The following is a 22,059-nucleotide window of genomic DNA, read 5'->3' on the forward strand; positions in this document are numbered from 1 at the left end:
AGGGTCAGCTCCAGCAGCTCCCATCTATCGACGACACAGGTTTATTGTGTGTGTGTTTATCGCTTTGATTGATTCTTTTTACAGTGGGTTGTGCCTGTTGCACAACCCTAAAAAATCAGATTTTAATCTTCTTGTAGTTTCTCAATAGTGTAGGTTAAAGTCCTTCCTAGCCCTGCAGGTGGCAATAAAAGGAGGTGGGGTGTTAAAAGTCATTATGCTGTTAGGGTGGCGTCCTTTGATGGGTTAGTGGGAGGTGAGTGCCTTTATAAGGTTCCTACTTGTGAGGGGGGACGAGGACGGCACCATCTCTGACCCACAGGTTCCGACACATAACACTTGGACCTCCAGCCTCCAGAATTGCAGGTAATGTTGTGTTGTTAATGCGGCCACAGCGTGTGGCATTTTATCAGAGCAGCAGTCTAGGTGGACTGGACAGGGCATACTATGTTCTTACTCCCTCACTTACACATGCTTAACTTGTCTCCATCTGTCTTCTTAACTGGTCTTAATATTCTCACTGCACAGCAAAGCCTACCCTCCTGGCTGTAGTTTCTGGGCTGGCTGAGCCTCCAGCAAAGGCTCTTCAGCACCACCCATCTGGATGTCAGTTTCTGCTCCAATGCTGGCCCCCGCAGCAGGGGCTTCTTTTGGCCTGTAAATCCACTAGTTTTATTTTATACCACTGTCTTAATTGCCGCTCGTTAGCTGCATTTTAGGTGGCGTTTCTAGTGTTTGTAATGGGAATGGGTCTTCATTAGGCTTGTTCTTATGGTGTCTGATTTCTTACACAGTGAATGCCCCAGTGTGGTTCAAATGAAATACTTGCTATAGTTTGCTTACATGGTCCAGTGTTGTAGCATAGCCACCTGCGACACTCATCTATTTGGGTGCTGGTTTGAGTCTTGGCTGCTCCACTTCCCCTGCAGCTCCCAGGTGATGTGCCTAGGAGAGCAGGAGGAATATAGTCCAAGTGCTTAGGCTCCAGCTACCACATGAGAGCCCCACATGGAGTTCTATGCTTCTGGCTTTGGCCTGGTCCAGCCCTGGCCACTGTGGCCATTTGAGAAGGGAAGCTGTGGTTGGAAGGTTTGTCTCTCGGTGTCTCTCCCTCTTCCTCTGGAGCTCTGCCTTTCAAATGAATCAGTAACAGCTTAAAAATGTAAAATAAAACTCACACGACTCAGAATCTGGCGTGTGTGTTTCTCTCGTTGCAGTCCAACTTGAGCAGCAGCAATGGCAAACGAAGCTCAGCCTTGTCCGTGCGACATTGGCGACAGGATAGAGTATGGTGGATTGGGGCAGGAGGTCCAAGTGGAGCACATCAAGGCTTACCTCACCAAGCCCCCCGTGGACACAGGCAAAGCTGTGATTGTCATTCAGGACATCTTTGGCTGGGAGTTACCCAATACCAGATACATAACCGATATGATCGCAGGGAATGGATACACGTAAGTATAAAATTCTCTTCCTTTGCCTCAAGTCAGATACATGCCCAAAGTCTGTTTTTCCCCCTTTGATAAGCCTATGCAATCAGACCCAACCCAGTTCTGTTCTCATTTATGCTACCTGCATCCTTAGTTCGACATGGGCAGGTGACGTGGGAAATGGGATATGAAACGAAGTGGGTAGTGTGGGTCCTGGGAAGGTCGTATGTCCACGTTTCAGTGTTCTTCTGCCCACTACTGCCGAAGGGCTGGGTTCATCCTGGCATGGCAGGGAGAAGGTCCTGGCTGGAGCAGAGCCAGCTCTGGCTCTCCTGGGCAGATTGTTATGGAAGGGCAGCACAGACTGGCTAACTGGCGCGCATTCTCTCTCTCTAACCTCCCTCTGCTAGGAGCTGCTAGGACCTTACCCTCTGGCAGCAGGCTGCGCCATGCTGCTGTGTGGGAGGAGTCTGGGAAAGTTGCTTGGTCATGATCAGGTGCAACCTCTGGCCTGAGACTAATGGGAAAGGCCAGGGCCCCTGGGCCGTCAGGAAGTAGACCAGGAGGGGCCCAGGCGCGCAGGGCCGAGAGCGTCCTGTGCTGGACTGTATCATGGAAGTGCCATGCCAGTGGCCTTGTCATCTCTCAGGCCTGCTACACCTGCAGTTGTGAGAGCCGAGGTGTTGTGGTCCAGGGCCTTTGGCCTCTGCTGCACTCGGTTGTGTACTGGGGGACATGCAGCCTGCCATGTAGCAGACGCATGCAGGTGCAGCTCCGAAGCCAAGCCTCCTTCATACCTGTGTCCCACAGAGCCATCCTCCCGGATTTCTTTGTGGGCCAAGGAGCATGGAATCCATCTGATGACTTTTTTACACCTTTCTTCGCCGAGTGGGTGAAAAGCAGAAATGCCAGAAAGATCGATAAGTAAGTTATCAGCCACTGTGGTGTCACCTGGGGATGGGCGGGCCCGGGTCCCCACGTGGAAGCTGCCGTCCTATCTCCATGTGGGATGTTGCATGGGCACGGCCAACTGTGCCCCAGAGCCACAGAGGCATGCCTTCTCAAGGGGGAGCCTGGCTGCCTTCCTCTCGGGACAGGTGCCCGTGGAACACTGCAGAGGGGCCCAGCTCAGGTCCTGAGTGCCATCATGCACCCTGAGTGCTTGCTGTGTACGCAGTCATGAGTGTGTTGGTTAGGCGCAGAACAGTGGTGTTTGTGGTGTCAGGTGGATATGGTCTTAGCTTGGAAGGCGTCCTGGCGAAAATTGGCTGCAATCTCCTGTGTGTAGGCTCCACTCCCGGGCAGCTGTTACCCTGGGTGCGGCCTGTGGTGGCTGCGGCAGCTCTAGCCTTGCCCGGCTCCTCAACCAGAAGCTTCTGGTTGGTCTGTTGGGTTACGACTAGCTCAGAAGTCTGTTGGAACCATCATCATGCATGCAGGATGCTCTGCCCTGCTCAGGCCTGGACCACATCCAGGACTCTGGGACTCAGGGTGCGGTGCACAAAGATCCAGCGAGGAGGGGCAGTCCACCCAGAGCTGGAGCCTGGTGTTTCTGGAAGAGTAGACTGTAGACTCAGGCAGCCAGAGCATGCCAGTGTTGGTCCAAGTCAATTCAGGAAGTTTGACAGGAAGGCGTCCTCATTTTCCTTCTCTGCAGTGAAGAGTTATTTTGTGGATCCAAACGTTCCTGAAAGTCTAGCAGTGAAACAATAGTATGTGTTGCTGGTTGCATTAGGTTTGGCAGAATTTCCTAATCCTTGCTCATGACACAGCATGAAAATAACTACATGCACACTGAGATGCTGTACTTTTCTTAATTATGATGAAGCACATGTGTTTTTTTCTTTATTTTTTTAACTGTAGTTTAAAAAAAGATTACTTGTATGAGATGATGTTACAGAGAGCGCTTCCTATCAAGTGCACCTCATGGTTCATTTCAAATGTCTGCAACGGCACAGAAGGCTCTGTTGAGCCTGGAGCTTCATCCGGGTCTCTCTCATCGGTGCTGGATCCCAGGCACTTACTGTGGCTTTCTCTGCAGCTTTCCCAGCCCATTAACAGGGAGCTGGATCAGAAATGGAGCAGCCAGGACTTGAACTGGCGCCCATATGGGATGTCAGTGCTACAGATGGTGGCTGTAGGTACTACAGCATAGCGCTGGCTCCACAGTCATTTGTTTGGAATCATGTCTGATTGCACACCAAGAGAAAAAGAACCCTAAAATTGCTTTGCACTTTTGAAAAATTGTAGCCATGAAGCATTTGCCCCCATCAGTTCGAGCAGAGCTCTCTGGCTGACCTGCATGTCTGCACGCGGCCTCTAATGGGAAATGCGTCCCAGTCCCAGGCTCCAAAGAGCTCCCTGCCAAGGGCATTTCTCGGTCCCACTGTGGCTTACACAGCCTGGGCACCGTCCAGATTCTGATGTGCCCAAAAGGGCACGGGAGTGGACGGGCAGTCCTGACTAGGGGTTACAGGAGGAGATCGAGTTCCGGTGAGTACCGGGACCCTGATGGTCGTGGTTGTGGCCATTGTCTGTGTAAGAGCAGAGTGGAGGTGGGGCTCCCAGGTCAGGCCAGACCTGGCTCAGCAAAGAGCATGCTGGTGGCTGGCCTGGCAGCTGTGTGACTTGGTACTTGGTATGTTTTGGATGGGAAGTGGGGAGAACAGAGCTCTAAACCTAGAATCCCTATGGACAGTGGCAGACAGCAGCTGCTGGGCGAGCCCTGTGGTCAAGGGCACAGGGTAACTGGACCATAGGGTAACTGCTGACTCTCTGATGCTTCTTTCCTCTTTTCCTTTCCTTGCCTTGCCTTGCCTTGCCTTGCCTTGCCTTTCCTTTCCTTTCCTTTCCTTTCCTTTCCTTTCCTTTCCTTTCCTTTCCTTTCCTTTCCTTTCCTTCCCTTCCCTTCCCTTCCCTTCCCTTCCCTTCCCTTCCCTTCCCTTCCCTTCCCCTCTTTTGTCTTGTTTTCTTTCTTTAAGATGTATTTAGTTAATTGAGAGGCAGAGTTAGAGAATGAGAAACCGTCTATTTGCTGATTCCCCTGCAAATGGCCACAACGGTCAGGACTGGGCCATGCTGAAGCCAGGGGCCAGGAGGTTCTTGCGGGTCCCCCATGTGGGTGCAGGGTCCCAAGGGCTTGGGCCATATCCTCTGCTGCTTTCCCAGGTGCCTTAGCAGCAAGCTGCATGGGAAGTGGAGCAGCTGTGAGTAGGCCCGGGCATGCTGGTGCTGCCAGCTGGGGCCTCACTTGCCATGTGCAGTGCCAGCCACGCCTCCTCATTTTTCCTGTTGTAGAGAGTTTGATGCGGTGCTGAGGTATCTGAAGCAGCAGTGCGGTGCCCAGAGGATTGGCGTCGTGGGGTTCTGCTGGGGTGGCATTGGCGTGCACCATGTGATGTCAAGCTACTCAGACGTCAGGGCTGGAGTGTGTGTCTATGGTAAGTTGTCCTTGTGCGTCATCAACACCAGAGATGGGATGTGTCTCTGTGGTGGGTGGGTGGCAGTGGTGAAATTGAGCAACAAAAAGCACGCCCCTCTGCCTCCTAGAGCCACAGGGATCCCCGACGTGCAGACAGCCTGTCTTTAGGAGTCAGGGCAGGCCGACCACGCAGGTACCAGGGCCTGGGCCCCGCCACGGCCTGTGTCTCCTTTGCCTTCTTAGTTATGAGTGTTATTAGTTGTCAAGATTCACTTCTCTAACTGAAAGAGCTATGCACCGAGAGAAAGGCCTTCCACCTGCTGATTCTCTCCCCAAGTGGCTGCAGTGGCCGGGGCTGAGCCAGGCGATAGCAAGGAGCCAAGGGCTATATCCAGGTCCCCCTCATGGGTGCAGGGGCCCAGGCACATGAGCCACCTTCCACTGCATGCCCAGGGTGCACTAGCAGGGAGCTGGATAGGAAGTGGAAGAGCCCACATTGCAGCGGTGGCTTCATTCCCTGTGCGCCAGCACCCAGGCTCCGTTTGTTGACCTGGGAGGTGGGCAGTGTGGGGAGGGTCATAATGTTTTGTCCTGTCCTGATGATCAGTTAGTTGAATAATTGCTTATATTTTTAATAAGCAATGCTGATGAAATTTTTTCCCAAATAGGAGTAGTTCTCAAGCACAGACATGCTCACACATATCAGGATGGCGAGAAATAAAACAATCAACCTGCTTCCAAATGCAGATCCCAGTTTATTGATTTGGAACCAAGCAAACCAAAGCTATGAGAGCAGGAAGAGCGAGCACGGGCTGGTAGGCAGAGCCCGCGTGCTCAATCCATGACAAGGAATCTCCCCAGAGAGTGTTCACGGCAAGACACCAGGGAGCGTGGTCCTCTAGTTACACTAACGATGCTCTCCTGCCTCAATGGTTCCTCACTCACTTTTAGCATTTAAGGGGAAAAAAAGACCTTTAACATTTGTTAGCACAAAAGGAATGAACTCAGATGCTGTTGGGCCCAAGGGTCTTGAACTGGACTCTGAATCCGCAGCAAGTGCTCCTGCGTGGACACCTCACTCTCGCCACCTGCTGGCCCGTGTTGTGCAGGACTGGAGCCCAGGGGCAAGAACCACTCTGACCTGGGCAGTGTGGCCCAGGGAGCATGGCCATCTTCCCTGTGGCGCTCTGCCTGCCTGGAACGGAGTTGGCATGAATGTACCCCTGTTCCCGTTGGCAGTGTGTGCGGTGTTTAGGCAATTTCCGACAGACCTGGCACGCCTACAGGCTGTTGACATACACCCCTGGGCTGGGCAGAGCTGATGCTGGGTTCTGGGATAAGGATGCCATCCTAGTCTTACAGAAGCAGGTGCAAGGCCCTGGGTCATGGGCTACAGTTTCAGGCTGGGGTCTTATCTGAGCACCTTTCCATGCCGGACAGTACTGTGCCTTTCCGTTAGAACTGGGGACACATAGAGCAACTTGGAAGATATGGCTATCATCACCCTCGTAAAGGCAGACATAGCCCGTTGCCCAGGCTGCCCCTGTGTCCACCCAGCAGGCTTCAGAAGCTAACAGTTCCCCACGACCGAGGTGATACGGGGATGGCTGGTCAGGCTCCTGCTGACACCGATTCCACCAGTGAGGCATTTTCTGTGGAATCCCAAGAAACAATACACAATCAGAAAAAGAAAAAGAAAGCCCTTAGGTGCATAGTTGGACAAACCCAACCCAGTTTGTACAGCGCACAGTGCAATCTCTCCTGCCCCTGAACCCACTTTCAGGTGTCGTCAAGGATTTTGGAGATATTTACAATCTCAAGAACCCCACGCTGTTCATCTTTGCGGAAAACGACGTTGCCATCCCACTGGAGCATGTAAGTGGCGTTTCTCTCTCTGTGCATGCGCTGCATCAAGAGGCTTGTGGGAAAAGGAATCAATGAGCTTTAGTGTGGTGCAAGGGATCTTGAAATGCATGTGGTTTTTACATCATCCACACCTTATCTACACTTTACACACAATCTACACTTTTCTTGTTGTTGAGGTTTGTTTCAAAAGCAGTTACTGAGAAGGACGGAGAGATCAATGAGACACACAGAGTGAGGCAGAGAGGTGTCGCACGTGTTGGCTCACTCCCCAAACAGCTGCAATGGCCGGGGTGGGCTGGCTGCGGTCAGGAAGCAGGAACTTCAGCTGAGACTCCCCATTGCTACAGGAAGCACAAACACTTGCGCCATTTTCTGCTGCTTTTCCCGGGCAATTAGCAGCAACCGAAGCAAAAGTGGAGCAGCTGGAACTCAACCCTGTGCCTTTCTGGAATACTGTCCCAATGGCAGCTTAATGCACTGAGCCAAATGCTGATCTGCTCCCACCCCCACCGGCTTTTTAAAGATCTCTTGCATGGCTGGACTCAATTGTTTGCACCCAAATAAGCTGTTCTTTTTTTCCAGATCTGTGTTAGTTATATAGTTGAAGGTGGAGCAGTCGCTGCTTTCTAGGCCTTGCTCATAACCCAGAGCACTGCTACGGGAGTGTCTCTCCTCGGGGAACGGGAACAGTCCTGGGTGGTCACGGTCGCATGTCCTGACATCTTCCCATCCCAGGTCGCACAGTTGACCCAGAAGCTGAAGGAGCACTGCAAAGTCGAGTATCAGATTAAGACGTTTCCTGGGCAAACTCACGGGTTTGTGCATCGGAAGAGAGAAGACTGTGCCCCCAAAGACAAGCCGTATATCGAAGAGGCCAGGAGGAACCTCATCGAGTGGCTGAACAAGTACGTGTAGTGGTGACCGAGTCCAGTCGTCCTCAGGCAGAAATTTGCTTTGCAAGAAATCATTGAATTCTCACTTTGTGTAACATACAGGTAGGGATCCTGAAATCCATTCTTATGTCAGAAGCACAAAGTTGGGAATGCTCACGCATGAAAGCAATTTAACTGTAACACGCACATGAAATAAAGCTGTAAGGTCATAGTTCAGTGCCTGAACAAGCTGGATGGTAAATACCTTGACGTTACACAGACCTGGGGCTGTTCAGGGACCGGGCGGCATCTCAGGGGGGCCTGGCCTCTAACTGGCCGCATCCTTTCTGTGCCTGAAGTGCAAAACCAGGGAGAATATGGACCATAACCGGGGCAAAGGAAGAGCCCAACTTAAGAGATATTTGTCTTAAGAGAGCTGAATTTGTCACAAGCACACATCATAATATATGGTTTCCAGTGACTCAAGTTTGTGAAGCTAAGTAAGCACAATTCTTTGGATTGGGCCCGGCACTGTAATCTAGCGGCTAAAGCCCTAGCCTTGTATGTGGTGGGATCGCATATGAGTGCCAGTTCCTGTCCCAGCTGTACTTCCCATCCAGCTCCCTGCTTGTGGCCTGGAAAAGCATTGAGGACGGCCCAGAGCTTAGGACTGCACCTGCATGGGCTACACGGAAGACGCTCCTGGCTTCAGATCGTTCAGCTCTGGCTGCTGTGGCCACACGGAGTGAACCAGTGGAAGGAAGACCTTTCTCGGTCTCTCTGCAAATCTTTTTCAAATAAAAAAATAACTAAACATTTAAAGAATTAGATGTTCCACTTGCTGCAAGGCCATTAGCAGAGAGCTGAATCAGAAGTGAAGCAGCCAGGAATTGAACTGACACCCATATAAAATGCTGGTGTCATGGGTGAAGATACCTTCTACATGATGTGGCTCCAAATAAAAAAAAACAAAAACAAAAACCTTAAACTTTTTAAAGAAAAATTTACATTTTTTTAAAATTGAAAAGCAGATCAGATCTCTAGAGAACGTTCCTGCATTCACTAGTTCACTCCACAAACGTGCTATGCTGAGCTGAGCCAACCCAGGAAGAAGCCATTGACTTCCCACGCAGGTCCTAAGGCTTTGGGCCGTCCTCGACTGCTTTCCCAGGCCACAAGCAGGGAGCTGGATGGGAAGTGGAGCTGCCGGGATTAGAAACGGCGCCCATATGGGATCCCGGTGGGTGCAAGGCGAGGGCTTTAGCTGCTAGGATTCGTGCTGGGCCAACAATGTGTGGAATTTAGCTATGGAGACAGTTCCAAAAATATTCTTCTTGCGTAACATATAATATTAGTGTTTTTGTGTGATATTGTGTAACAGTTTAGCAAACAGATTTGATTTTTTTTAATCAACTATAAAATACCGGATGAGGTGCACCCCACTGTCTGCCAGGCAGTGGTTAGGCTGCCACTAGCATCTTGGGTTTAAGAGTCAAGTGTGAATAGGCATTTTCTGTGCCTCCCTGGGTCCTGTGTACACTCTGCCCATGTCTCATGACTTTGCTCCATTTGGGAGTCTGACTCCCACGAGTGGCCAGTGGTGAATAGACTGGGCATACAGCTTGCCAGGGGATTTGGCTGTGGGGCTTTTCAGTGGGACACCTAGTGCACTGGCAGATGCCCCTGTGGCTCTTGCCTGACCCGCGCCCAGCTTCTCCCTGCCGAGCCAGCCACTCTGCAGGAGAATCCTGGCTGGGCAAGGAGCCAGGGTGAGGCCAGACACAGGCCGTGCTGCAGAGGCAGACCTGGGGGAGTACGGCCAGGGCAGGAGGGAGCTTAGGGACCAGCATCATCACCCTATGTGTGGGCAGCAAGCGAGAAGTTGTTCCGGGAGCCACCGCACCACACAGGCAAGGTCCATGCGGGTGAATCAGCAGGCGGCACGTAGCTACACCTGGAGTGGGTTGTAGGAGGACCCACACACCTGGCAACTGTCAGAGGTGACAAAGCCCTGGGTGTCCAGGCAACCCGAGGCTGTCAGCCACTGCAGCGGGGCAAGGATGCCTTTGCGTGTCATCCAGGGAAAGGAGCCTCACCCCGTGAACGCTTAGCCTGAAGCCAGGGCCACACCTGCGACGCCCACTGCGGCTGCCTCCCAGTGCCAGTGCTGTATGGCTGGCCTTGCTGGTCCAGTCCAGTGGGCAGACAGGAATGGAGCAAAGGACAAAGGGTTTGGGGTGTCTTTCAGGATCCTGTGGTGAGCCGGGTGGCTCTCTCTCTCTCAGCTCTGACCTCCCTTCTGGGGTCGGCCTGGGTCTTACATAAGCGCTGCCAGTGGCACGGTGTGTGTTGCCCAAGATTCCCTATTGACATCTAGTACACAGCACATCAGTGGTCTCCCTTTTGTCCAATAGTTTATATGTTCACAAATACACAGTTAAAAACAAGTCAACTTCGTTTTCATAAAATTGACCATGGCAATGCCACCTCCAACACAGGCCGAGGAAGGCGCAAACATCCAGTTGAGGAAGACACCGTTGACTGTTGGGTCCCTGATAAGACCCAGGACCCGAAGGGGTTTTAAGGACATGTATATAAATTGCTCACACCTTTGCTCATTAGCCATCTGTCTTTAGTGTCCTCCTTTCTGAGTCTTCAAGAGTCACCATTCTGTAGGCTGCATGCATGTAGCGCCTGCTTTGCCAGCGCCTGAGTGACCAACCCGTCTCACCAACACTTACTCTCCTGACTGCAAGCTGCCACCCTGTAGGGAAGCTGCTCCTCCAAGGGCAGAGAGGGCGGCTGGCATTGTGGCTTGGCGCATCAGGCTGCTGACCCCCAAGATGCCTGCTCTCACATGCGCACTGGCTCAGTCCAGCATGTTCCACTCCCACCAGCACATGGGAAAGTACTGACTGTGTGCTTCAGTGCCTGCCACCCAGGATGAAGAGCCGGTTCAGATGAACTGGCTGCTCCGGCTAGTTCTCATCTTGCACACAAAGCAACAGGAATCCAGGATGGGACCAGGGCCAGCCAGAGCAGAGATGTAGAGATCCCCTGTGTCAGTATTAAAACAGCACACTGTGTTTCAGTGTAACCCACTTACACACCTGAGACACCCCCTCATTTGTGGTGGCAATATGCGTCAGTGGGATGCTGCCATGGTTCACGTGGCTACCCCTCTGCCTGTAGGTGCTGGATCCCACATGGGTGTTGGTGCATATCCCAGCCTCTCCACTTCCATCCAGTTCCCTGTTAATGTGCTCGGGTGAACAGTGAGGGTTGGCTAAATTCCTGGGATCCTGCACCCATGTCAGATACGTGGATGAAGCTCCTAGCTACGGAGCAGTTCAGCTCTGGCCACTGTGGTCCCTTTGTCTGTCTCTCCTTCTCTCTGTAAATCTTCCTTTCCAATAAAAATACACATACCTTGAAACAAGCATCTATGAGCGGTGGCGGCATGACTGGTCGCCCTGTGTGGACAGGAGGATGATCACGTCCAAATACTCTCTGAGCTAAAATGAAGCTTATGGACACACCCAACATGTGACTTCTGTCCGGCAGAGGGAACTCTCCATCCTTAGCCTTTCATCCAAAACCAAAGACCATCCCCCAAGAATAAGACAGAAAAATCCACCTGTCATTTAAAATCCCCCCAAATGTACAAGAATCCCTTCCATGAAAGCAGCAATGAACATCTCTTACAGGCTGTTTTAGATCTCCATTTAATAGGAACACAAGAGCTTGTGCAAGTACTCCTAGAGTTACAGTTGTGACCAAGGGGGACCATGTTGACCAACCAGCTGCTTTATCACGGCACTGGAGCCTGAAGACTTCACAATAAATAACCAGATGTGTTCAATCACTCGGGGGTCTTCGTGACCCATCAGACTCTCAGCTCTATTCTTCAGATTCTCCAGGCTTACGGATGTCATCAATCTTTAAAATCATTCTCACCATCTGGGTTGCCAGGGAGATCTGTTGCTTTTTGCCAATCAAAGTTTCTATGACATGTTGTTGCTTCATATCTGAAAAACACAAGTGAAGCGATTATCCCAACCTAGCAAGCAGCAGGTCATCTGTCGACTCTCAGTCAGCAGCTCTGGCTTATGGAACCACAAACAGAACACACTCAGGCTCCCGAGGACACACACCTGTCCCCCTCTGCGGCCAGGACTCGGCGTGCTCCAAGCAGTGTAAACGAAGGACAGCCCTGTTCCCACAGGCTCAGGCTGCCATGCCTTTGCTCCGCTTCGTGTTGGAACCCCTGTGGGCTCAGCACTTACCAAGCCCCCTGTTGCCCACAGGACACGAGGGGTCTTAGGAAACTGCACTGAGCTTTACAATCCCATTTTCTGTCGGCTTTCTGAAGACTCTTTGCTCACCACGTAACACATTATAACCGAAAGTTCACTTTAGGGAGGTTTCATGTGGTTGCCAGAACGCACAGAAACATTTCCACAGAAAGCAAGACGGCCAGTATTTCCAAAACGTGTCCATCTTTGGGAAGCAGAGCAGCGTTATGCATCGGCCACTACCACTGGGATGGGTTTTATGCCGTCCCGCAGGATCAGCAGGCTTAATAAGACCGCTTGAGGTAATCAGATGAAACCCAGAGTTCAGGACGTGAAGATGGAAATGATGTGAACACTGAGAAAGCCGACAGTGCCACGGCGTGCATCGCACACTGCACAGAACACAGTGGACATGTTCAGTGAGAGCCAAGCAGCCCCTGCTGCGGTGTGAACCTGGCTGGCCCTCAGGAACGCAGGCTGAAATGTGTTGGCCACTGCCGTGGTGCGGGGAGGTGACCAGGTTCTTTGGAGGGACTTCCGGGAGTGGGTCCTTCCCTGTGTGTCCCTCTGCATGGCCCCTCCCCAAGGTGGCCCCCGACCCTGGACCTGGCGGCTCTCTCCTCACCATTGGTGCCCCTGTGCAGGCAGTCGATCCCCAGAGCGGGGTTCATCTCCTTCACTTGTCGGGCTCGCACCTCGGACATGGTCTGGATGGGGTTCATGCCGCTGTTCTCGGCAAGCGCCATGGGGATGACCTCCAGGGCGTCGGCGAAGGCCCGCATGGCATACTGCTCCAGGGTCGGACACTGCAGGGGCACACGGTCATTAGGCACACTTGGCATGGCAGAGACAGAGTAGGCTGGCAGTGTCTGCCACCAGAACACACACTCTGCAAAGCCACTGAAGAGTTTTGGGACAGGCTCTCTTGTCTACTTTCAGTTGATCATGAATTGACCATGTCGCTGCAGAATTAAGGAGGCTTGTCCCAGCAAAGCGACTCTTCACACTCTGAGCTACGGCAGCAAAACAGTGAATTTGCAGCATGAAAGACTGTGGAGCCTGAACATTCCTGTCAAGGGCAGAGACACTGGAAACGCCTGAGCTGAGCAATGGGTGTGGGTGAGGAACGGGAATGCTGGGCCAGGGTGCCTGCCCCGCGGCCTCCCGCATCGCTGCCCCATGCCTTACCTTGTCTGCCTCGCGGCTCACTGCCAGAGCGCATGCGATCTCCGCGGCGCCTCCCCCATACACCACACGGTTGTCTCGGATGAGGTTCCGGATGACACACAGGGCGTCATGAAGGGATCGCTTCGCTTCCTCGATGATCTAAAGCAAAGTTCTCTCTCAATCCATGTCATCAAGACATACTAATCTCAAAACCCAAATCCATAGTTCCCCCCATATATGCTGGCCTATCAAAGAGGCCGATAGCCCAGAGTCTGTCCCAAGCCACGCACAGGGAGACCTGGCTGAAGCCTCTAGCCCCGGCCAATGTGGCCATCCCTGGCATGAAGCAAGCAGTGGTTGGAAGACCGAGGTCTCTCCGGCCGCCTCTCCCAAGGAAAGCAGAGAGCACAGTGTGGTACTGACTGCCTTTATTCACCAGGTGCTTTTGCCGTCACCACACAGAGGCAGTGGCACCAACTCATTTCATGATTGTCATTAAACAAGGGGGTGAAAATCCAGCCAATGAAACACCTTGAAAATTTGCATTCGTCACAATGTGCCAAAAAATCCCTTCTTGAAGAGTGAAGAGATCAGAATGGATCATGAACAAGGACCCGGTTCTACTGAAGGGACAGTAACAAGCCCTTGCAAACTGACACTTCAAAACAGTCTCAGTCATCTAAAGCTATAATACACATTCTGAGAAGAGTAACTTTTCTTTTAAGGTAGTCAGCTGTTAAAATACCTTATGGGCAAATGAAGTACCAAGATCAGAAAAAGCATACAGGAGAATCCTCACCATTTTATTCCCTCCTCGAATGAAGATGGTCACTGCCCTGGAGTTCTTGCACTGCTCAATCACCAGCATTTTATCTTTGGTCGTCCCAAAGGAGATCTCGCGGACAAGCCCGGCAAAGCCCAACTTCTCCGGTGTGAGCTCCGAGAACCGTGGGACGATGCGCCCCCCGGTGGCGATGGCGATGAGCTGCAGTGAGGGCCAGGGAGAGGACAGCAGCTGAGCCTGGGGCTGCTGCTGTCCAGCTCTCCCACCCCACAGGTCCCTCTGCTGAGCCCAGCAGCACCTGGGCAACAAGGGGGAGGGGCAGGGAGATCTTCCTGCCTCAGCAAGGCGCTAAGGACATGTGGAAACCACCTCAACAAGCCATGAGACACCCGAGATCCAGGAAGGAGTACAACATGCGTCTCTCACGGCCCTGCTCGTGCCACGCTCTTTCCACCCACCAAGCCCGAACACTGTGTGCTCACCCAGTGAGTGCCCACACACACCAAGGGCTCTTCACTCAACCTTCCCGGAAGGCCCCTCCCCAGGCACCTTCCTACCTCAATCTCCGGCCCGCCGACCCAACGAACTGCAGGCAAGCTGTTCTGAAGAAGCAAGTGGTTGGCTTCATCATCAAAGCCCCACTGGCAGATGGCTAGGTTAGCACCAGTGTCCTTAATCTGTGAGAAGAAATACACATCACGTAACGAGCAGGTGTCACTTCCGTAACACTTGTATGACAGGGGAGACGCACAGGTGGGTGTGTAAGCCAGGCCTGGCACATCACAATAAACCACACCTCACCCTGGAGCACAGCAGAGAAGGAAAACCCCTGTCCTATCCATTTCAGATCCCAAACAACACACTTCTATCAACTGGAATCACTTTAGCATCTACACTTTAAATCTACCACCAGCAGTCTTCGTTGAATTCCATCTCCAAGTGAAGCAGAAGACTGTCGTGGAAGCGACCGAGGCCCAGAGCCACGTGGCCAGCAGGCAGCTGTGCAGGCGTCTCAAGGGGGTGTGTGCTCAACAGCATCCCTGCTCTGCACGGAGCTGGCCTCAGCCCCCGCAATGCTGCCTCTCCAAGACCCCATGCCCCAGAGCTTTCTCCCTGAGGGGACAGCCTGGCCCTCCCTGCCCAAGCCTCCCCTCCCCCAGCTGTCACACAGTGCATTCAAGGGCAGCCTCACCGTCCCCTCTGGCTGTGAACCAACCCCAGCCTCCCCTGCTGGAAACTACTACTTCCTACTGAACATGGCAGCCATTTTGCTCCTGGGCTCAAAATGGAAAGGGCCCTCGCTCTACTCCACAGCTCCTACAATGCTCCTGCTTGGGTCCCTCCTGGTCATTCCTCCTCTCTTCCCCAGGCCACACCTCTTCATAACGCCAGTGAGGCGGCTCTGCCCACTGAGGTCGGCTGCAGAGCCCCACCCTTTCCGCCGGCTCTCTGGTGGACCCCTTCCCCGGTCAGCCTTCTCTCAATGCTGCCCCCTAACTGTCCTTCAGATCCTTTACAGCTCACCGCCTGGTCCGCAGGAGCCACTGAACCCGACCACGTGCCCACAGCAGCTGTGACGATGCTGCTGGCATGCCCACCGAGCTAAGCACCATCCTCACCTACAGCTCACCGCCTGGTCCGCAGGAGCCACTGACCCCGACCACGTGCCCACAGCAGCTGTGACGATGCTGCTGGCATGCCCACCGAGCTAAGCACCATCCTCACCTACAGCTCACCGCCTGGTCCGCAGGAGCCACTGACCCCGACCACGTGCCCACAGCAGCTGTGACGATGCTGCTGGCATGCCCACCAGCTAAGCACCATCCTCACCTACAGCTGGGGCCAGGGTTCTCGGGCACTGGGCCTTCTACTCTGCCAACTCCTCACAGGACAGCCACCTCAGGCGACAGTGCACACTGTGTGGCATGCCCACCCAGCTGAGTGGTGCCCACTTCCAGGCACCCTAACCACCATTTCAACACAAAACCGGATGTCTGCATCCTTTCATGCAGTTCTGTGCGGTATCTTCTTACTACTTTTAAGCACTCAAATGGCTCCAAAAGGAGCTGACCAGCACTGGCACCAGTACGGGATGCTGGGATGGCAGGAAGTGGTACGCACTCGGCACAGCACCAGCCAGGTAAGGTGTGGACAGACATTCCGCGGATGTCCCCCACAGCCACAGCCACAGGATGAAGTGTCCAACACAGGCTGGCAGCACGCGCTAACCGTGGCGTTGGCGGGAGCCCCACCTGCCCTGCCCTGCAGCGGACTCACCTGCTGAATCATCTCCTCAAACTTGTCCTTTTCGTACTTCTGGAGAGCCCTGTAGTCCTCGACAGAGGTCACGTCCAGCTTGTGCTTGGTCTTGGGCTTAGGCGGTTCGAAGGGACACGTGAGAATCGCAATCTTGGCGTCCTCCACTTTCTGCAAGGCACGCGAGAGCTGTCAGCAGCGGGCCCGAGCCGGGCGCAGCGGGGCGGGGCGGCAGCCGCTTACCTTCGGCATCTGTGGGTGACTGAAGTCCTTGTCCACAATCACGCCCTTGATGAGCTGAGTGTCCTCCAGTCGCCCGCCCACTTTTCCTTCCACTTTGATGAGCTCAAAATCCACATCTCTGCGCTCCATGTCCGCCACCGTGAGCACAGCATCCACGGCGATCTCGGCCATCTGCCGGTGACAGCTGTTGACCCTGGGCACACGACAGCACACGCCTGTCAGCTCCATGGGACAGTCATGACGACGGCAGAGCACAGTCACCCGTAACTTGGTGACAAGCGCGCAGGAGGGAACGGCCTCATGACCCGCCTTCCCAGGCGCTCCAGAGGGGATCACGGCCTAGCGGGGCAAACAGCCCTGGCATCCGCACTAACACAGAGACTCGGCACTCACAGCCGCCACCAAGGCCCGTCTCCCTGTGGCACAGCAGAGGCCAAGGCGGCACTACTTTCAAAGCATCCTCTGACTGGGGACGGCAGGAATGGGTGACCCCCCTCAGTGAGGCCTGGCTGCGACCCTGAGCATGGGGTCCAGGGCAGCCCACCTTCGCTGCCCCCACCCGCCAGCACAAGGTGGGAGCTTTCAACCTCTGAACAGACTGCTTGGTCAGCATGCGTCTAGGAGGCCCCAAGGGCACCTGCTGTGAAATACACTGCCTGGTGTCTTGTCACCTGGAGAAATGAGACTAAAAATGCCACCAGTGTCCCAAGCAGGCACCCTACAGTAAGTGGGGTGTATAGGGCCACAACCGCACCGGGTATACTTTCGGCAGCACAAACATCTACAGACTTCACGGCCTTTCCTGGCGGATACAAAAGCAGCCAGCCTGATCAGTGAAAGCGCTATGCGATTCACAAATGTCAAGAAGCCTGGACAAGTGAACCTGGAAATTCAGCTTCCAACTACAACATAAACATCTGTGTCCTACACCACTGCTAAGTAAGACAAAACCAAAACTAGCAGGAACGCATCAAATCCACCTCCAAGCAGCTTTCCCAAATGCGCAAATGCACACACACAACCACCCAACGCTCAGCTGGAACCTTCCACCAGAACGTACACTTTGGAGCCCAGGGTGGTCTTGGCAGTCTGAATGAGGGGCTCGGTGTCCTTCATGTCCACGAGGACGCTGTCGCTGATCTTGTCCAGGTGCTCGATGGCGATGCGGGCAGCCTGCTCGTAGCCGTCGGCTATCCGGATCGGGTGGATGCCTCGGTCCAGGAGCTGCTCGGCTTCCTCCAACAAGGCACCAGCCAGCACTGCAAACAGAGCAGCCACTGTCCAGGAAAACGCTCAAACCGAACGCTCCCTGCGACCAATACAAAGCAGGAGCTGCCTTCCAAATTGGAAGGTTCCAGAATTAATCTAGAGTCATCTTTGAGGCCTAGGCCTGTTTTGGAAGAACTTCTGCTCGCTCCAGTGAAGCTCTAAGAGGTCCCATGGCCCATCCTTGGGGATGCTGCTGCCCGCTGCTCTCCCAGCATTCTTGGAACAGCATCCGGCCCCGCACAAATGCCTGGTGACCAAGTATTTGCAGAAAAGGTACCCTGGGTTTCCATTCTGTCTTCTTACTTAACATGGCACCATGCTTTTCCAACATATCACTACAGTTGTTCAGTTCAAGTATTAATTCAAGATAAAAAACCTCATTACTTATTTGGGAGGAAGTGAGACACAGAGAAAGATCTCCTAGCCTCTGCGACTCCCCAAAGCAGGGACACCATCAGGCTGAAGTCAGGAGACAGGGGACTCAACCCAGGTCTCCCCGGTGGGTGGCTGGGCCACCATGTAAGCTACACTTGTCACCCGTCAGGGAGGGCATCAGCAGGAAGCCGGAAATGCAAGTGGAGCTGGGACTCAACCCAGGATCTGGACATGGACATGCCATGTCTTTGAACCCCTAGGCGCAAATATGTCAGCAGACGGTAGAGAACGAGGTATTCTTCCACATCACTGCAAGCTCTTTTATTGAAGAAACTTGACACTGAAACTGTTACTTAGTATCTGATCCAAACCCAACCCTCCTCCTCCGAAACACACCCAGCAAACAAACCCCTGTAAACGGGCAAGCTCACGCTGCCAAACGGGCAAGCTCACGCCGCCACCTGCGTCCACAGCGCCTCTCCCGGCCCCATCCCGCCGACTCCCCTCACACAGGCCCGCACTCCCAGCACAGCGCGCCGTCCTTACCGACCACCCCTGTGGTGCCGTCGCCAATCTCGTCGTCCTGGGACTTGGAGAGCTCGACCATGAGCTTGGCGATCTGGTGGTCAACATCCATCATGCTCAGAATGGTGGCCCCGTCATTGGTCACGGTGACATCGCCGTCCTTATCCACCATCATCTTGTCAAGGCCTGAAAGGACAGTGCTGGTCAGAAGGCCTCTGCGCTGCAGCCGGGTCAAAGCCAGCTGGACTGCCCGCGTCGGCTCACCCCAAGTCTCAACCACGTCCTCACGGCTCCACGAGCAGGTGTCTAGATTGGCCAAGTCAGAGACGTGGCACTAATTATGGGCTTCACTAAATATAGTTCTAATCTCAAAAGATGACAACCATGATTTCTGGAAAATGACAATGAGATGACAATTAGAAAAGAAGGTCTGCTCTTACCACATTTAAAAAGCCTAAAATTCACCGAGAAGCCTTGTCTCTGCTAGGGTAACAGGATGTGTCGTCGTCCTACCACTCCCTGTTTCTGTGCAACTGTAGGATTTAAAACTTCTGACTCAAAAACACAGAAACGTTAAATTCTTACCATTTGGTCCAAGCGATGTTCTCATTGTGTTGGCTACAGCCTTTGCTGCCATGATGTGAGACTAAAGGAAACAGAGAAAGGAAGGTCGCACCCCATCGCCACGGCTCGCAGCAGCCCCCGTCTCCACAGCCTGGCAGTGATGGGTACCAGGCCTAACCTTGGGGTGGCAACATGCAGTCTGGCCTGCCAGGCACACCACCTTGCAATCACTCGACGGGTTACTGCACTGCTTTCAGGTGGCAGAGCCAACACATACCCCCCACACAGAACCACCTGTGCCTGCCAAAGTTTATAAAAGCAACCGATTCTGAAAGAAGCAAAGTTCTAGTAAGTGGCTAACAATGTCACAGGAAACTGGGCCCGTGCACAAATAACCTGTTGTCGCTCTTTTAAAAAACCCTGCTCTGAGGCTGGCCAATGGCTCAATTGGCCAATCCTCCACCTTCAAGCGCCTATGCCCCATATGGGCGCCTGTCTGTCCTGGCTGCCTCACTTCCAATCCAGCTCCCTGCTTGTGGCTTGGGAAAGCAGTGGAGGATGGCCTAAAAGCTTGGGAAGTGGGGCCCAGCGCGATAGCATAATGGTTAAGGTCCTCCCCTTGAATGCGCTAGGATCCCATATGGGTGCCGGTTTTAATCCCGGCTCCTCCACTTCCCATCCAGCTCCCTGCTTGTGGCCTGGGAAAGCAGTCAAGGACAGCCCAAAGCCTTGGGACCCTGCACCCGCATGGGAGACCTGGAGGAAGTTCCTGGCTCCTGGCTTCAGATTGGCATAGCTGTGGGTGTTGCGGTCACTTGGGGAGTGAATCATCGGACGGAAGATCTTCCTGTCCGTCTCTCCTCCTTTCTGTATATCTGACTTTCCAATAAAAGTAAATAAATCTTAAAAAAAAAAAAAAAAAGCTCAGGAAGCGAACCAGCGGGTGGAAGACCTTTCTGTTTCTTCTGTCAAACTGTCTTTTGAATAAAAACAAATCTAAAAACAAACAAAACTTTGCTCAGGAAAGTGCAAGAAAGCATTCTCTTCCCCTTCCAGCGCTGGCTGCTTCTCCACCTACAGCGTGGACCTGACTCCTCTCAGGGCGCCTGCAAACCCAGCCTGCTGACTTCAGCCAGTCACCTTCAGAAGCCAAGTACTGCTGCACTGCTAACACAGAACACACTGCACAGAGCTACACGGCCAAAAAAGTCTCAACCACACATCACAGTTCAGGCTCTAATGATAAGGGGAAAAGAAGCGCCCATCCTCTTCACCCAAGAAAATACTGAACCCCTAGCTTACGCCACTCTTCCTGTTGCCTTGAGTTTTTCATATATTTTTGACCCTGCACCTCTTACATATTCCCCAGGCTTGGAGCCCCAGTACTCAAACATGCCACCCCAGAGCAGAGCTGGGCAGACAGCCCCAACTCGGATGTCTACATTCCAAGGAAGAAAAACGGGCAGACTCCTGATGTGCAGGCGAGTCATTGGAACTTGGGGAATATTGGCTGGAGCATCCTGGCTAAACACGCTGCCTCCTCCCCACACTGAAGGACCCTGCCCCGGTTCCACCTTCAGCTGGTCCACTTCCCCCACGGGTTGGTCTCCTTTCGCTATATTCGTGCCACCATCAACCTAAGCAGCTCACAGCAAGCACAGAACCCCAACCCAGCACAGCCAGCCAGCCTCCCAAGCGCTTCGACAATCCCCAGACTTCAGCTTTTCTTCAAAGCCCTTCCCGCCGGCAGCCTTAAACCAGCTCCCGCCCAGCTGCCTCGCTTCAGACGCGCTCCCACGGGCGTGCTCAGTGAAGCCGCCGGGTCCTCCACCTGGCAGGCCCGAGAGGAGCCACTTGTGGGGAAACAACGAATTCTCAACACTAAACCTATTAGGGCGTCCTCCTCGGTGGATCCGTCCTCCGGGCACAGTGGGGACAGGCCAACGGCCCGCTCCCCATAAGCAGGGGACAGACCGTGTGAGCAGCCAGCACAGCCTGGCCGGACACTGTGCACCACCCGCTCCTGTCCACTCATGGTCCAGCATGCAGGGCCAGTGACCTGGGCTCAACCGCTGCAGTAGTGCGCAGGGAGCCCCAGGCACGGCTGACGGTTAGACAAGCTGTGGCTGCCCACCCCGTGCCCTGGACGCGCTCTCCGCAGAGCCCTTGAACGGAAAAGCGGAATTCCACATACAGCCCAAGTAGCCTGACCCTTTCTCTTGGGAAGGGGAAGTAGGGCAGTGAGCGCCGGGCGGCCCCCAGGTGAGCCATCTGTCCAGTCGTCAGGAAGACCGGGCGATGGCCCCCACGGGAACGCCTCCTAGGCCGGCCAGTCCGCGCGAGACCGGGGCCGCTGCCGGTCTAAGGAAACCGCCCACCCTGGGCTGCGGCCTCGGCTCTCCAGCACGCTGCTCGTAAGCCTCCTCCCTCCTGGCTCTCCGCGGCCCCGGCCGCCGAGATCGGGCCGCCTTTGTCAGGGCTCAGCCTGCGCATCCCGCCGAGCAGCGGGCAACACATGGCCGAGCCGCGCCCCAGAGCTGCGCAGAGCCAGGCCCGGCAGCCCAGCGGAGCTCCAGCCCCGCACCTTGAGGGCCTCGAGGCCCATGAGACGAGACTTGCGGTCCTGATCCTTGATGATGAGGAAAGGCCGCCCATACTCATCGAAGGCGAGGGTCCCCACGGACGCCATGCTTCTGCACCAGGAGTTAGACTACACCGGAACCCAGAGCGCACCTTCCTCTCGCGGGAGGGCTCAACAGCCCGCGCATGCGCAACGCGGACCGCAAGAGACTTATGTTTCAACCGTGACTAGTTTGACGCTACATAGTACCTTCTGGAACCAGGGCCCTTTGGAAACGTCTAACATCCGGAAAGCTGTGGGGGGATCGGAAGTCAGGGGGCGGATACTTTCAGAACCCAAGAGGTCAAAAAAAGACAAAAATTAATCATTCCTGAGAGCTTTATAATTGAGTTTCTGCCTAATGGGTTACAACGAACA

The 22,059-nt window shown here is 53.9% G+C and overlaps 2 protein-coding genes across 2 annotated transcripts; one reads left to right on the top strand and one right to left on the bottom strand.

Annotated features, from left to right (window-relative positions):
- The first annotated feature begins 1,180 nt into the window (after positions 1 to 1,180).
- LOC131483086 (carboxymethylenebutenolidase homolog) lies at positions 1,181 to 7,815 on the top strand. The gene is made up of 5 exons (XM_058680021.1): positions 1,181 to 1,448; positions 2,235 to 2,348; positions 4,722 to 4,864; positions 6,629 to 6,720; positions 7,447 to 7,815. Exons 1-5 carry the CDS (start codon positions 1,234 to 1,236, stop codon positions 7,624 to 7,626), a joined length of 744 nt encoding a protein of 247 aa, XP_058536004.1. The 5' UTR covers positions 1,181 to 1,233; the 3' UTR covers positions 7,627 to 7,815.
- Positions 7,816 to 11,291: 3,476 nt separating this feature from the next.
- On the bottom strand, positions 11,292 to 21,806 carry LOC131483099 (T-complex protein 1 subunit epsilon). The gene is made up of 11 exons (XM_058680093.1): positions 21,646 to 21,806; positions 19,083 to 19,143; positions 18,519 to 18,683; positions 17,389 to 17,587; positions 16,329 to 16,521; positions 16,107 to 16,256; positions 14,387 to 14,506; positions 13,845 to 14,030; positions 13,067 to 13,204; positions 12,504 to 12,684; positions 11,292 to 11,611 (listed from the first exon to the last, which is right to left on the bottom strand). The coding sequence occupies exons 1-11, from the start codon at positions 21,748 to 21,750 to the stop codon at positions 11,484 to 11,486; spliced, it is 1,626 nt and encodes a 541-aa protein (XP_058536076.1). The 5' UTR covers positions 21,751 to 21,806; the 3' UTR covers positions 11,292 to 11,483.
- Positions 21,807 to 22,059: the final 253 nt, after the last annotated feature.

This window comes from Ochotona princeps, chromosome 23 (genome assembly GCF_030435755.1).
Source record: "Ochotona princeps isolate mOchPri1 chromosome 23, mOchPri1.hap1, whole genome shotgun sequence".
Taxonomy (NCBI): Eukaryota; Metazoa; Chordata; class Mammalia; order Lagomorpha; family Ochotonidae; genus Ochotona; species Ochotona princeps.